Raw genomic sequence first — 16391 nt, 5'->3', positions numbered from 1 at the left:
GGCCTTCCCCCTGGGGCCGTGAGAAGCTACTCACCACTGGGGACCAGGAGGAGGCTTTTCACGATGCTTCGGAGCGGGCCCGGGCTGATCTGATGAGTAGTGGCAAACGCAGAGAGCTGAGCCTGGAACCTTTCCACCTGCCAAGGACAGCACAATCCAGGCCTGTCACTTCCTAAGCCTGACAGGATCACTCACCCACCCGCACCTAGGCACTCTCTGTATCAAAGCACTTTACCTCCTTGGGCTCCATGAGAAAGTGGAAAAGCACTTCTGTCAGGGCTGAGAACTGCTGCGGAGAGAAAACCACAGAGCATCAGTAAAACGGCAGCTTCTGGCCAGAGCCGCCTCCACCAGCCGCAGACCCTCGAGGGAAAGGAACCAGGGCAGGCACTGGGACTCAACGTGGTGGCCATCAAGTTAAAACGCCTACTACCCGCTGCTAAGGTCAACAGATCTATTGCCGAAGAAAAAATGAAGAACCTTTTACTGGGCTATTTAGGAGACAGACACTGGGAGACTATGTACACATACATTTGTAGGGTCAAAACACACATGATGCATGTGCCATTCACACACACCACACATACCCACACATATAGAGAAATGATCTAAAAGGGAGCTCACCGGACAATTAGGAGCTGTGACTTCCCTGGGGGTGACTTTGGATGGGTTTTCTGTTTTGTCTTTCCACATTTCCTAGGGCATCCTCACACTACATATTTTTAAAATTTATTTATTTTTATTGCAAGTCAGATATACAGAGAGGAGGAGAGACAGAGAGGAAGACCTTCTGTCTGATGATTCACTCCCCAAGTGACCACAACCAACCACGGCTGGTGCTGTGCTGATCCGGCCAGGAACCAGGAACTTCCTCCAGGTCTCCCATTTGGTACAGGGTCCCAAGGCTTTGGGCCGTTCTCTACTGCTTTCCCACCAGAAGCAGGGAGCTGGATGGGAAGCGGGGCTGCTGGGATTAGAACCAGCACCCAAATAGGATCTCAGTGCGTTCAAGGCAAGGACTTTAGCCACTAGGCCATCGCACCAGGCCCAACACTACACATTTTGTTACACAGCACAATGGTCAACTGTAACACTTCGTTGTGCAGTGTCAGTGTGTTAGAAAGCACCTGTTTTGTGTATGTTAACCTTTCCTTATTGGCACTGCGTGGTTAAGGACTGCCTGCTGATGTTTTTTGTGGGGAGGTGACAGTCAACATGCTAAAACCCTGACTTGCAAGGCGATTGCACTTGGAGACAGGCCTGGGAGGTGATAGGAGGTTAAATGACAGCCTGGAGTGGCGCTGCAATCCCCACAGGGCTGTTACCCTTGAGGAGGAAAAGACTGCAGAATGTTCTCTTTCTCTCTCGCCATGTGACGGTCCAGCAGGAAGGTAGCCATCTGCAAGGTGGACAGCAAACTCTCACCAGAAACACGCTAGGCATTGACCCCGGCCCTCTGACCTCCAGAGCAGTGGGAAACCCGGCCGTGGGAGCCATCCAGTCAAGGCTGTTGCAGCAGGCTGAGCACATGCGGATAGCAATTGTTAATTTCCTACACCTGCACTCAAGGGCACAGAATTACAGCAGAGTCGGGGAAACTGAAATGCCAGAGTTTAAACCCCTCCTGCGAGGGGCTGCTGTTTGGCACAACGTAAGTTGCTGCCTGGGAAGGCCACAGTCACACTGGAGCACCTGGATCTGCTTCCCCACTTTGCATCCACCTTCCTGCTAATGTGCCCCCTGCCTCAAGTATTTATGCGCTTACTTCTTCATTGGGGACCCAAACTGAGTTCTGAGGTCTTGCTTTTGACATGACCCCGTCTGGCTGTTGGAGGCACTTGCCTCTCTCTCTGCTTTTCTAAAAATGGTGGCGTAGCCATGGGGTGAGAATGGAGGGTGGTGGTGGTAGATAAATATATAAATCAGCAAAAGACCCAGACGTGGACCAAAGTGATACCCCTGACCACTCCTGCGAACCTGGGCAAGCTCAAGAGCCTGGAGTTTTAGTCCCCACAGGGAGGACAGAGGTGACAGCCATCTTGCAGAGAACTAAAGCCAAAGCCTCCAGCAGAGGGTATAGCTGGAAGTTAAGCAAGCTGCAGCAAGGACTGGAGCCACAATCATATAACTGGAGCACCAGGCCCTCTGCCCACCTTCCAAGAGGAACTTAATATATGAAAAACAAACAAGCAAAAACACTAAGTGGATCCCTTAGCACTTTAAATCAAAGTCTACAAACACACCTGCCTCTTCTGCTAAATTCTCTATACATTCCTGACAGTGCTTTGTACAATTTTCTTCTAAAATGCATTTAAAAATATACAAAAATAGGTTGTAAAATTATAAGAGTAATTTATGGGTAAGGTTTTATTTAAGTGATCCAAGTGATACAAAATAAGATAAAATCTCTTAAGGCCGATGCAGTAGCTCATACAGGTGTCATTTCATGCCCCAGCATACATGTGGAACACCCAGAAGAAGCTCCTGGCTCCTGGCTTCAGATCAGCTCAGCTCTGGCCATTGCAGCCCTGTGGGGAGTGAGCCAGTGAATGAGCCTCTCTTTTTCTCTGTCTCTCCTTTTCTCTGTAAATGTGAGTTTCTAATAAAAACAAATATGTCAGGCCCAGCGCAATAGCCTAACAGCTAAAGTCCTTGCCTTGAATGCTCCAGGATTGAATACGGGCACCGGTTCTAATCCCAGCATCCCTGCTTCCCACCCAGCTCCCTGCTTGTGGCTTGGGAAAACAGTTGAGGCTGGGCCAAGGCCTTGGGAACCTGTACCCGCGTGGGAGATGTGAAGGAGGCTTCAGGTTCCTGGCTTCGGATTGGCACAGCTCTGACCGTTGTGGCTACTTGGGGAGTGAACCATCGGACACAAGATCTTCCTCTCTGTATATCTGACTTTGCAATAAAAATAAATAAATAAATAAATCTTTAAAAAGAAAAGAAAGGAAACTTCTGCAAACTTTGAAAATAAAAGACCAGGTAAAAGAGAGAGAGAATAAAAAAGCAGCAGAAGAAAGCTGGAGGCCCACTCAGATATACAATTTCTTCGGCCTCCTCCCCAAACTTCACCTATGGACGCCTTGTCTCTTCCCCTTTGATAAGGAACACAGCCTGCCTGAGCTGAGATGGTTCCTTGAGCTGCTCAGCATTATCACAGCACCTCAGCTATGTTAAGTGCATGGTATCTGTTGGATGGATCTTCTCCTGGAATGTTTCCCCCTCCTGTTGGGACCATTAGGGTCTAAGGATCTCAAGTACTCTCACCCAACAGACAGTCAAGGTCACTCTGGACTAGACAAATGCAGGTCAGGAAAACAGGGACCCACTCTCCACTTATCAGCTCTTGCAAACAACACTGGAGGAGGACACCAGAGCTGGCCAAAGTACAGGAAGCACACAGGCTCTGCCCGCCCAGGGGAAAAGCCAGGGCACCCCTACCTACGACAAAGTGATTTCACAAAACATTTTTTTAAAGATTTATTTATTTTTTATTACAAAGCCAGATATACAGAGAAAAGGAGAGACAGAGAGGAAGATCTTCCATCTGATGTTTCACTCCCCAAGTGAGCCACAACGGGCTGGTGCATGCCGATCCGAAGCCAGGAACCAGGAACTTCCTCCGGGTCTCCCACACGGGTGCAGGGTCCCAAAGCTTTGGGCCGTCCTCAACTGCTTTCCCAGGCCACAAGCAGGGAGCTGGATCGGAAGTGGAGCTGTCGGGATTAGAACCGGCGCCCATATGGGATCCCGGGGCGTTCAAGGCGAGGACTTTAGTCGCTAGGCCGCGCCGCTGGGCCCCACAATACATTTTTTTAAGTGGTTGTACTCCATGGCCCAGTAATTCCATTGCCAAACTATCTCCTTCCTAAATGTTTCAAAGGAAAACCATTAAAAAAAAAAAAACAGATCTATTTTTCACCAAAGAGATAAGCCAGATTTGTAGGGAAGAGAGACAGAGATCTTCCACCCACTGTTTCATTTCCCAAAGGACTGCAATGGCAAGAGCTGAGCCAATCTAAAGTCAAGAGCTCCTTCTGGGTCTCTCACGTGGGTGCAGGGGCCCCAAGGACTTAAGCCACCCTCCACTGCATTCTCATTGAACAATTAATCTTCTAATTTAAACACATTTAAAGCACACTTTAAAACACTGCTTTTTGGACCCAGCGCAATAGCTTAGTGGTTAAAGTCCTCGTATTGCACGTGCCAGCTCCCTGCCAGTGTAGCATCCCTAAGAGGCAGCAGCCATGGCTCTGATGGATTCTTGTCACCCCGTGAGACACCTGGATTGAGTTCGAGCCCTGACACTCCCTTTGGCACTATTACATGCCTTCTTACTGCCATTTTGTGTATTTGGGAAGTGAAGCTTTCTTTATGCTTCTCAACTAAACAAAATTTCAAAAAAATCTGTAATGGGCCCAGCGCAATAGCCTAGTGACTAAAATCCTCACCTTGCAAGCACCAGGATCCCATATAGGCACCGGTTCTAATCCTGACAGCTCCATGTCCCATCCAGCTCCCTGTTTGTGACCTGGGAAAGCAGTCGAAGACGGCCCAAATTCTTGGGACCCTGCACCCTCATGGAAGACCTGAAGAAAGTTTCTGGCTCCTGGCTTCTGATTGGTACAGCACGGGCCGTTGTCGCTTGGGGAGTGAATCATCAGACGGAAGATCTTCCTCTCTATCTCTCCTCTCTGTATATCTGAATTTGCAATAAAAATAAATCTTTAAAAATAAAGGAATACATGAGACCAGTGCTATGGTTTAGCATGTTAAGCGGCTGCCTGCGATGCCAACATTCCATATGAATGTTAGTTTGAGTCTTGGCTCAATCCAACTCCCTGATACTGTGTACCTCACTCACTCAGAACGCAGTAGAAGATGACCCAAGTCCTTGGCCCCTGCACCCACATGAGAGAGCCAGAAGAAGCTCCAAGGCTGCTGGCTTCTAACTCACTTAGGTCTGGCTGTTGCAGCTATGTGGGGAGTGAACTGGCAGATGGAAGATCTTGCTCCTTCTCTCTCTTTTTTTTTTTGAAAGATTTATTCAGTTTATTACAAAGTCAGATATACAGAGAGGAGGAGAGACAGAGAGGAGGAGAGACAGAGAGGAACATCTTCCGTCCGATGATTTACTCCCCAAGTGAGCCGCAATGGGCCGGTGCACGCCGATCTGAAGCCGGGAACCAGGAACCTCTTCCAGGTCTCCCACGCGGGTGCAGGGTCCCAATGTACTGGGCCGTCCTCGACTGCTTTCCCAGGCCACAAGCAGGGAGCTGGATGGGAAGTGGAGCTGCTGGGATTAGAACTGGCGCCCATATGGGATCCCGGGGCGTTTAAGGCGAGGACTTTAGCCGCTAGGCCACGCTGTCGGGCCCCCTTTATTTCTTTTTTAAGATTTATTTATTTTTATTGCAAAATAAAATATATAGAGAGGAGAAGAGACAGAGAGGAAGATCTTCTGTCCGATGATTCACTCCACAAGCGGCCACAATGGCCAGTGCTATGCCAATCTGAAGCCCGGAGCTCTTCCAGGTCTCCCACGTGGGTGCAGGGACCCAAGGCTTTGGGCCATCCTTGACTGCTTTCCCAGGCCACAAGCAGGGAGCTGGATGGGAAGTGGAGCTGCTTGGATTAGAACTGGCACCCATATGAGATCCTGGCATGTACATGGCGAGGACTTTAGCCGCTACGCTATCATGCCAGGCCCTTGCCCCTAGCCTTGTATGGGCCCAGCTCCAGGTATCGCAACCATTTGGGGAGTGAACCAGGAGATGGAAGCTCTCTCCCTCTCTGTCTCTCCTGTCTTTGTAGCTTTGCTGTTCAGATTAATCTTTAAAAATCAACAAAGAAGACAGAGAAGCACTATAGTCCCTAAACTGTGCTCACTGACATCCGTGAACAATCCTAACTAATGTGAACCTTGGCAAATTGGTAGATGTTTAAATCATCAATTTTTAGGTAATAAGAGAGTAAATTCAAAAAATATAATGAAGAAGACACAGACTCCATGATTCTGTCACTTCGAGGGATGAGAACAGAACACACAGGAAAGTTGGACAGTATCCAGACGTATGAAACTAAAGTATATTTCTCTTAAGCTCAAAAGTTATTTTAATATTTTTGTATTTGATAGAAAAAATCTTCAATTATCAGTAAATGTATGAATGTCTTTAGAATTTTTCCCTTTTTACAAAGAAGATGTAAAAACGTGTATCATGGATATTATCCCTGTTTAGCAAGCATAGATCTGTATTTTTTTTTTTTTAGGATTTATTCATTTTTATTGGAAAGGAAGAATTATTGAGAGAGAAGGAGCAGGCTTGGCGGCATGGCCTAGCGACTAAAGTCCTCGCCTTGAACGCCCCGGGATCCCATGTGGGCGCCGGTTCTAATCCCGGCAGCTCCACTTCCCATCCAGCTCCCTGCTTGTGGCCTGGGAAAGCAGTTGAGGACGGCCCAGTACATTGAGACCCTGCACCCGCATGGGAGACCTGGAAGAGGTTCCTGGTTCCCGGCTTCAGATCGGCGTGCACCGGCCCATTGCGGCTCACTTGGGGAGTGAATCATCGGACAGAAGATGTTCCTCTCTGTCTCTCTTCCTCTCTGTATATCTGGCTTTGTAATAAACTGAATAAATCTTTAAAAAAAAAAAATAAGAAAGGCCAGGAGCAAAGAGCTTCTCTTGGCTTTCCCATGCAAGCAGCAGGGGCCCAAGGACTTGGGCCATTTTGCACTGTTTTCTCAGACATGTTGGCAGAGAATGGGATCAGAAGTGGACCAGCAGGACTGGATGTCATGGGGGATGCCAACATCACAGGCCACAATGGCTTGACCCACTTGGTTACAACGCTGGCCTCTGGTTTTCCCCTTTCTGACCTGCACTGGCTGGTCACAAGCTGTCCAGGACAACGAACGGTGCTCATTATGACTTCCTAAAACTCACGGTTTACAGTTTAGGAGCTATTTGGCAAATATCCATGGACTGAAAAGGTGACCCCAAGTGAACACAATGGCTTGCTGGTCCTTGAGGCCTGGGCGGTAGACTGGAAGTCCTTCAGCTATCAGAGAGGTGTGTGCAGAAGCCTGCATCCAGCAAAGGCAGGCGCATGGCTCAAATGACTCAGCTCAATGGCTCAAACAGCAAGGCTTCCTGCACTCAGCAGTGTTACTATGGTCTCTAAAAGGTACCATTTCAAATAACAAGGTATCAGGTCCTACAGGATAGACTAGTAGCTAAAGTCCTCGCCTTGCATGTGTCAGGATCCCATATGGGCACAGGTTCATACCCCGGCTGCTCCACTTCCTTTCCAGCTCCCTGCTTGTGACCTGCAAAAGCAGTGGGGGACAGCCCAAAGACCTGGGACCCTGTACCCACATGGGAGACCTGGAAGAAGCTCCTGGCTCCTGGTTTCAATTGACACAGCATCGGCCTTTGCAGTCACTTGGGGAGTGAATCAGCAGATGAAAGATCTTTCTCTGTCTCTCCTCTCTGTGAAGCTGATTTCCCAATCAAAATAAATCTTAAAAATAAATAGATAAGTAAATATAAATTAAAAAACAAAGTGCCAATTTAAGAAACGTGTAAGGTTTCTGCCTTTGTGAAAACAAAAATTTGGTGTTTTGGAATTAGAAAATGCGTCAAGGGCCTGATGTGGTATCCTAGTGGCTAAAGTCCTCGCCTTACATGTACATGTTTGTGTCCTGGCTACTCCACTTCCCATCCATCTCCCTGCTTGTGGTCTGGGAAAGCAGTTGAGGATGGCCTAAAGCCTTGGGACCCTGTACCTGCATGGGAGACCTAGAAGAAGCTCCTGGCTCCTGACTTAGGGTCAGCTCAGCTCCGGCTATTATAGCCACTTGGGGAGTGAACCAGCAGTTGGAAGATCTTTTTTTTTAAGATTCATTTATTTATTTTTAATTTTATTATTATTATCATTTTATGATACAGTTCCATAGGCCTTGGGATTTCCCCTACCCCAACCCCAAGTCTCCTCCCCTGATGGAAGATCTTTCTGTCTCCCCTTCTCTTTGTAAATCTGAATTTCCCATAAAAATAAATATATCTGAAAAGAAAGAAGAAAATGATTCAAGCCCCAACAGTAAAGGGACAGGCTCACATCTTCCATTCCTCTCATGTTGGAGGTGAGCTCGGGTTCTCAACCCCTTAGCATTTTAGCAGATGTCAAGGAAACACCAAGTTAACTCTTCCTCGGGCTTTGCCAGCTGACATCCAGTCTTCAGTTCTGAAGGCCTGACCTTAAGCAGGTCAACCAATGTCCCTGAACCCTTTTTCCGCTCTGTAAAACATGAGTAAGATAGCACCTGCCACTGCCCTGTCCAGACCAGCAGCTCCCAGCCACACAGCACAAGAGAAGCACAGTGAGTCTCAAATACATCCCAGATTTAGGACATTTTAGTAGGAAAAAGTGAAATATCTGAGCCAAGGTCATGGCACAGCATGTTAAACAGTCACCTGGGGTGCTGGCCTCCCAGCTCCAAGCATTACTTCACGTCTCAGCTGTTCTTCCAACCCAGCTCTTTGTTAATGTGCCTAGGAAAACTGAGAAAGATACCTACATGCTAAGGTTCCTGTCATTCATGAAAGAGACCCAGATGGAGCTCCTAGGTCCTAGCTTCAGCCTGGCCCCGCCATGCCTGTTGTTGCCTTTGGTGAGTGAGGCAGCAGATCGAACACCACACTCTGCTTCCTCTCCGTCGCTCTACGTTTGAAATAAATAAATACAGTGCTATGACCAATGGCTAAATCCTCACCTTACAAGCACCAGGATGCCATGTGGGCACAGCTTCATGTCCTGACCTCCTGGCCACTTAGTGGGAGGTCAAACTCCCTCCCACTGTGCCTGGGAAAGCAGCAGCAGAAGGCCCAAGTGCTTGGACCCCTGCTATCCACGCGGGAGGCCTGGATGGAGTTCCTGGTTCTTGGTTTTTACGAGGCAAGATGCAGCCACTTGTGGAGTAAACGAGAGGATAGATGACTTCTCTCTGTAATTCTGCTTTCTAAATTAATTAATTAATAACATTAGTGTGGAGGGAGGGGAGAAATATCTCACAATTTCCCTCTTTTTTTTCCTCCCTGAGAAAATCTTCCACCTGCTCATTCACTCCCCAAAAGACCACTGCAGTCAAGGCTAGGAAAGGCACAGGGCAGGAACCAAGAGCTTCTTCCAGCTCTCCCATACGGCTGAAGAGGCCCCTTGCCACAGTCTCAGAAGTGAAGCAGTGGGCACTTGAACCAGCACCCTTATAGGATGCAAGCACTGCTGGCAGAGGCTTAATGAGCTAAACCAAGATAACCAAGATGCCAGGCCCTCAGGGTTTATTCTGTTGGACAATGCAAGCTTAGAACTCATCTGGCAGGGTTAGTGTTGGAACACAGTGGGTTAAGCTGCTTAGGATCTTGCATTCCATAATCTATACTGGAAGGCCCTGGTACAAGTCCTGGCTACTCAGCAATTCCAATCAGCTCCCTGCTAATGCACCTGGGAAGGCAGCAGGTTGCGGCCACACAGCTTGGGCTCTTGTGGGAGACCCAGGGATTCCTGGCTTCAGTTTGCAGTTTGGCACACTCTGGGCTGTTGTGGACATTGGGCAATAATTCCCTGTGTCATTCTGTCTTTAAAAAGAAAATGCCCCGGGCCTGGCGGTGTGGCCTAGCGCCTAAAGTCCTCGCCTTGAATTCCCCGGGCTCCCATAAGGGCGCCGGTTCTAATCCCGGCAGCTCCACTTCCCATCCAGCTCCCTGCTTGTGGCCTGGGAAAGCAGTTGAGGACGGCCCAAGGGTTTGGGACACTGCACCCGTGTGGGAGACCAGGAAGCGCTTCCTGGTTCCCGGCTTTAGATCGGCGCGCACCGGCCCGTTGCGGCTCACTTGGGGAGTGAAACATCGGATGGAAGACCTTCCTCTCTGTCTCTCCTCTCTGTATATCTGGCTTTCCAATAATAATAAAATCTTAAAAAAAAAAAAGAAAAGAAAAGAAAATGCCCCAGCATCACTATCTTTATTATTACTTTATCAGTAAACTGGTAAGTTAGGTGTTTTTTTTTTGTTTGTTTCTCCACAAACAGACCTGTGTAGACCTATGTGGGAAGGAAGCCGGGACAGATACTGAGATAGGAGACTGAGGTATCTTTACAACAGAGCCGGGAATCATTGTAATCTGTTCCCCCGGGCGGCTGGCTCCAGCAGGCATCCTCCAAGGAGGACCTGGCCTGCGCCTGGGCCCGAATCCGGAGAGGAAGGCTCGGCCTCCGCCCCGCACGGCCAGGGTCCACCCTGTGCACACTTCCGGGCACGCCCCTCACTCCGAGCAGGACTGCCCTCACTCGCAGGGCCTGCCCAGCCATGCGCACCTCGGATGCCGCTTCCCCTCGGCCGCCCCCACCCCCGGGCTCCCTCCAAAAGCGCTCACTGCCCAGCGGCCCCCAGGCCCCCGCGCCTTTCGTCTGCGCCCTCGGCTCCCCCGTTCCCTCAGCCGCGGCACAACGACCCCTCCGTCCCTCCTCTAGGACCCCGAAGCCCCCTCGTCCCGTCCCCGTGTATCCTACGCCGTCCCCAGAACCCCTCAGCTTGAACTGGGCCTTTTGATTCCACAAATTCTCCTCAGACCACAATCCCCGCCTACCGCGGTCCACCTCACACTCCTCAAACGCACGCCGGCAGCCTCTCACAGCTGCCAACTTCCTGGAGGCCCCTAGGCCGCCCCCTTCAGACCCCTGACCCGGGCGTCCGCCGCCCCAGCCAAGCCGCGCGGCCCACCTGAGCGCCGAGCTGGTTCAGCTGCTGCATGTCGCCGCCCACGGCCTCGGGCACCGGGTCCTGCGTGCAGTGCAGGCGGCCCATGGTGCCGGCCTGGTCCCGGCCCCGCAAGCAGCCGCGGAGCTCCTCAGCTTGGTCCCGCGCCGCTGCCGCCGGCCTGGCCGCGCTTCCGCAGCCGCACTTTCGCCACGGCGACGGCCGCGCTCCTCCCCCTCGCTCCCGGGCAGCGGCGGGGGCGCGCTGGCAGCCAGGAAACCAGCGCATCAGCTGTGCCTGACTGATGGCGCTGAGGCACAGCGGTGCGACCCTACATGGCATTGATTCACCTGCCATGGCCGGCGGGATGACCCCTAGGTACAGGCTGGGCTTCTCCTGGAGCTCAGTTTTCCTGTCTGTGAAATGCCCCAGGAGTGCCGGCTGGGATGAATTCTTCCCACAGACACTTATGGCAAGCAGTTGGTATATAGCAAATTACCAGGCGATGACCAACTGCTGGGGTCTCTGTTATGACTCCTTGATTCCGATGCACCATGCCAGGCCCCATCGAGGCAGACCTGAGACTGAGAGCACACATCAAGCCCAGGCAGGTGCATCCGCAGCATTTCACTGAGGCTCTGACCATGAAACCTCAGAATTTGCATTTCTGCCAAGTCTCCAGGGACCACACTTTGATATCCTTTACTGTGGTGGGAAACAGACTCAACAAAGGTTATGCAAAGAATGGCATGGATTTGGAGGCTGGCATTTAAACTTGGTCACTAAAACACTACTTTTGCTGCCACCATGGGTGGCAGAAAGTACTGGAACTTTTAAGTCCTTTCCACACAAGTTGGAGACCCTGAGGGAGCACCCAGCTTTGGGCTTTGACCTGGCCCAGCCATCATGTATCAGAGCAGTCACTCTGTATTTTCTGTATTTCCAACACACAATGTAGAGCAGCCGAAACTGGAACCAGAGCCCATTTGGCCCAGTGTTTGCCTTTCAATCATCCCCAGAGGGTTTGGGGGAACTCATTCAGGGTTTTCTTTTATTTGATGATGATGATTGTTTTAATTGAAAAAGCAGATTTACACAGAGGAGAAACAGAAAGATCTTCCTTGTACTGGGTCACTCCTCAAATGAACTCAGTGGTGGGAACCAAGCCAGGAGGCTGGAACTTCTTGCAGGTTTTCTACGTGGGTGCAGGGTCCTAAGGCTTTGGTCCATCCTCTGTTGCTTTCCCAGGCCACAAACAAGGAGCTGAATAGGAAGTGGGACAGCTGGGACATGAACTGGCACTTACATAGTTAACTGAACCATTGAGTTGGGCCTTTTTTTTTTTTAAGAATTTATTTATTTTGGGGCCTGGTGCGGTGGCCTAGTGGCTAAAGTCCTTGCCTTGATCACGCCAGGATCCCATATGGCTGCTGGTTCTAATCCTGGTGCCCCCCCCCCCCCCAGCTTCTCATCTAACTCCCTGCTTGTGTTGGGAAAGCAGTCAGGGATGGCCCACGGCCTTAGGACCCTGCATCCATGTGGGAGACCCAGAAGAGGCTCCTGGCTTCTGGCTTTGGATTGGTGAAGCCCTAGCTGTGGAGGCCATTTGGGGAGTGAATCAGTGAAGATCTCCCTCTCTGTAATTCTGACTTTCCAATAATAATAAAATAAATTCAAAGGAACCTTTGAATTGCACTCTGAAATGAAGGCAGGAGCTTGGATAACTGTGAACGGGAATGATTACAACAGTAAATGCAGACAGGGAGCTGGACCTTCCGTCCACGTCGGGGCCTTAAAGGACTCCACTCCCTGCATTCACTTTAAAATGTCCCTGTGGAGGGCAGCTAAGTCCTTCTCCCCACCCCCGCCCCTACTCCTGCAAGTGAAAGGAGTTCATTAAGAAGAAGCTCAGCCAGCCGCAGGGGCGTCCTGCTGGGATTCTCACCGAGGGACCAGCTTTCTGCTAGGAGAAAGGTCAGACCCCTCCTGACTCGAAAATGCCAAAGGGCATTTTTTAAAAAACAACTCCTAGGGTGAGATTCCTGGTCCCAGCTTCTCTCTGTGCATAGGTATGGGAACCAACACAACAACATCAGGTTGATGTTGACATTGTGAGTCAAGACATACAAGGTTTGTGTCCCAGCAAGGATCTAGAGTTGTCCCAGGGCATTTTAATACACCGGAAAAGCCTCAGCTCCTCTTTCCACATAGAACTAGGAAAAGGAAAATACTGGACATTTCTTGTTTCTACCTGACATCATCATTGTGCACACTTAACTCTTTTGTTGTTATACTGCATAACACAATGGTTAAAAAAAAAAAAGAGTGAGAGAGAGATGTCTTAGCCTCTTACCACCTATGTCACGAAAGTCATTGGACAAAGCAAGGCTGGTTTGGGAATTGCTCCAGTTTAAAAAAAAAAAAAACTGAAAGGGCATTACTAGGGGCAGGTGTTTGATACAGTGGTTAAGATTTATTTTGGGGGGGTCAGCGTAGTGGTCTAGCGGCTAAAGTCCTCACCTTGAATGCGCCAGGATCCCATAAGGGCACTGGTTCTAATCCCAGCAGCCCTGCTTCCCATCCAGCTCCCTGCTTGTGGCCTGGGAAAGCAGTCGAGGACGGCCCAAAGCCTTGGGACCCTGCACCCAAGTAAAGACCTGGAAGAGACTCCTGGCTTCTCTCCTCTGTATATCTGAATTTCCAATAAAAAATAAATTTTATTTTAAAAAAAGATTGCTACATGATCTTTGGCTCATCCCATTACAACACTAATGGTTTTTTTGTATTAACAAAAATATTCTTAAGTTGTCATAGGGAGAAGGGAGCAGCGTCATCCATGGGCACATACTGGTTAGGAGCAGTTTATTGAATTAAAGCTCCCAAATGTGTGCTTGGAATCCTTCTGGAATGATCTAGGAGACTTTTGCATATTACTTTGTTTTCTCCTTCTCCCTTTGCAAAGTCATGGACACATCACAGTGAGCAGAGGTTTTTGGGTTTGCTTTTTACTTCCCTCCACCCGCACTCAGCAGTATTTCTTGGAGATCTCTCTGTATCAGCACAGTATATACTTCCTGTTTTTCAGTGTTACCTGGTGCTTGCTTGGCTAGATGATGAAAGGAGGCTCCTGTTGATGGCCAAGAAAGTTTCCCTTTGGCAAAGAAGGCTCAGAGACACTTTGACATATAGAGTGGAGTTACTCAGTTTTAGAATGGAATTGTAAAGTTTTCACGTGACAAAAAAAAAAAGAAACTAAAAAAAATCAAAATCAAAAACGAAAGTTTTCACATGACTAGGAACAAATTCCCAAAGAAACAGGAAAGATTTGAACTGACTCTTGCAGGTATATTTGTTCCTTTGGGCAATGTGGCTTTCTAGAACACCCATCATACACCAGGCACCACGCTGGATGCTCAGACAGGGTAGTGAACCAGGTAGCAGGGAAGATGTTACAATCAGAGGAAGTAAAAGAAGTAAAATAGGAGGATTAGGGGGAAAACTACAAAGAGTGCTGGGTCAGAGAGGAAATGAACTCACCAAGATACACAGCAAGGGAGAGAAGGGTAATTGATGAGCTTCCAAATTGTCTCTGGAAGGTAGGGAAAAAAGCATTACTTTCACGCTGTTTTCCATACTTCTCAGGTAATTTAATATAAATAATTTTCACCTTTTAGACTTACAGGGTGGTGCTAATTCTCGTTTCTGCACTGGATAGGGTAATAAACTTACTTGCTTCTTCCAAAATCTCCAAATTTGAAGATCCAATGTTGAGAGAAACTGGTGGAATTCTGGTGGTAAAGGCTAAGCCTGTTGATGTTCCTTGAGCCTAAGCTCCAAAGGACATTAAAGCCGTCACCTCTAGAAATTTGCTTTTTAAAGAGTCTTTTGGCAGTTCCTCACTGGAGGGTGGGGGTGATAATACCTTTAGGTCACCAGCTTTTGGAAATCTTTTCCCTCCATTTCAAATTCAGGGTAGGAAATGTGAAAATGAGGCCGGGGATCCCCATTGTCTGCTTTGTTTTTGTCCTGGGTACAATTATAAAGTGAATGTGCACCCAGCTGGGAGGATTCAGGACTGCAATGCAAGTCGCTGCTGGGTGCTGGGAACACAACTTGGGGCAGGGTAGCCTCTATGGAGCCCTAGGGCACTTTTCCTCCTGAAAAACTTTTCATCTTGTGGAGGACCGCAGAGGCCAGTTGTTCCTTTAGGCTGGCTGCATGGACTGGGCACCTGGTCTGCCACAACCAGAGGTGGGTGCTAGGGGGCACAGGGCTCTGCATCAGAGACCCACAACTGCTTCTTCCTCTTGCTCGCAAGGCAAGGTAGCAGTCACACCCTCCTGGATGAGTAACTTCAGGACATGGCAAAGCAGATTAATACTGAGAAGGCCAGTGGGGGCTGGGCAGAGGTAGGGGCGCCAGGTGTGAGCAGCACAGCTGGATGCACAGCGGCCAGGCAGTTGGAGCTGGAAGCTTGGGTCAAGCTCTGCATGAAGAAGGGACATCACAGGCATCTTGAGTAGTTCACCCTGTCTTCTCCCGTTACGCTACAGGTCATCACAGTCATCCTTTTCCAAGTCGAGGCAGGGTCCTGGGCTTTTTGTGTTTGTGGATTTTGTGATGTTTAGATGCTCAGGGTTTGTCCAGAGGAGCTGAGAACATGCTACATTGGGGTGGCGTGCATGGTGCGGAATCTTTCCTCCTTAATTTGTATTACCCCACAACATCAGAACAGAGTCTGCACTCAGAGTCCTTTTAGGGAATAGAATCTAGCAACTGGAGACAGCAGTAGTCTTGGATTTTTCCAGGGTGTTTGGGTCCTGACATTTGCCTTCTTTGAAGTGTAGTAGAAGAAGCAGGTGTCCAAGGAGGGGAAGACTCTTGCTTGCCTGGGCTTAGTCCCTGCATTGATGGAAGGACAGAACCAGTCTGGCAACCCTCTTCCTGTCACCATCCTATGCTCCTACAGGGGTTGGCCAGAGCTTTGGAGATTCCCAGAGCACTTTCTGGTTTACTTGAGGTTAACACAAGAATTGGAGCCTCCAGGAAGCAAATACGTATTGAGTAGCTAATGCCAAATACATGTGGACTCTATTTCCAGGAAGTTCCAATTGCAGAATTAAAGTCGAGTGTACTTCCATTTCATGAACATCACTGAATTTTAAGGAACCATGAGACTTCAAAGAGCAGGGACAGGTGGCTGCATCTGATGAGGGGGGATGGAAATGCCATCTGCTCCAAAGCCCACGATGAAGAGAGCAATTAGTGAGTTTTCAGTTTTAGAATCCAAATCAAACGGCATCCAATAAAACTCCTAAGTTTGTTCAGATGTGGAAGGCCACTCTGTTGACTGTTACTTAGTGCAGTAGGCAACAGTTGCAGGTTCTTCCACCTGGAGAGTGCATGATCCGGGTGTGGGAGTAGCCTACAAGGGAAATAGTGGGCTCCTCCCTCTTGGGTTACCACCCCCACTGGAGGGCAGGAAAACCAGGACAGGGGCTGGGGTGGCTAGGCAGAAAGGCACCCAACAGCATGTGTGTGGGCTGGATAGTTGGGCTCGTTGGATTGAACTAGGCTTCAATTTCCATTGACATGTATGAGAGCTGAAGGGGATGTGGGACAGACTGGACTG

General features: G+C 49.2%; 1 protein-coding gene across 2 annotated transcripts in view; it reads right to left on the bottom strand.

Moving 5' to 3' along the window:
- The window catches only part of COMMD7 (COMM domain containing 7), a 28528-nt gene extending 17551 nt beyond the window's left edge, over positions 1-10977 (bottom strand). The window contains exons 1-3 of one of the 2 annotated variants that reach the window (XM_058679467.1): positions 10784-10977; positions 236-286; positions 35-137 (exon numbers count right to left, since the gene is read on the bottom strand). In XM_058679467.1, coding sequence (XP_058535450.1) covers positions 35-137; positions 236-286; positions 10784-10867 — 238 coding nt within the window. In that variant the 5' untranslated portion in view covers positions 10868-10977. Of the gene's footprint in view, positions 1-34; positions 138-235; positions 290-10783 lie in introns of both variants that reach the window. The other variant, XM_058679466.1, reaches the window with a different exon arrangement.
- Positions 10978-16391: the final 5414 nt, after the last annotated feature.

The sequence above is a fragment of the Ochotona princeps genome, chromosome 22 (genome assembly GCF_030435755.1).
Source record: "Ochotona princeps isolate mOchPri1 chromosome 22, mOchPri1.hap1, whole genome shotgun sequence".
NCBI classification, from domain to species: Eukaryota; Metazoa; Chordata; class Mammalia; order Lagomorpha; family Ochotonidae; genus Ochotona; species Ochotona princeps.
Note: the sequence above shows the minus strand (reverse complement) of the source record. Positions and strands in the feature narration are given on the sequence as shown.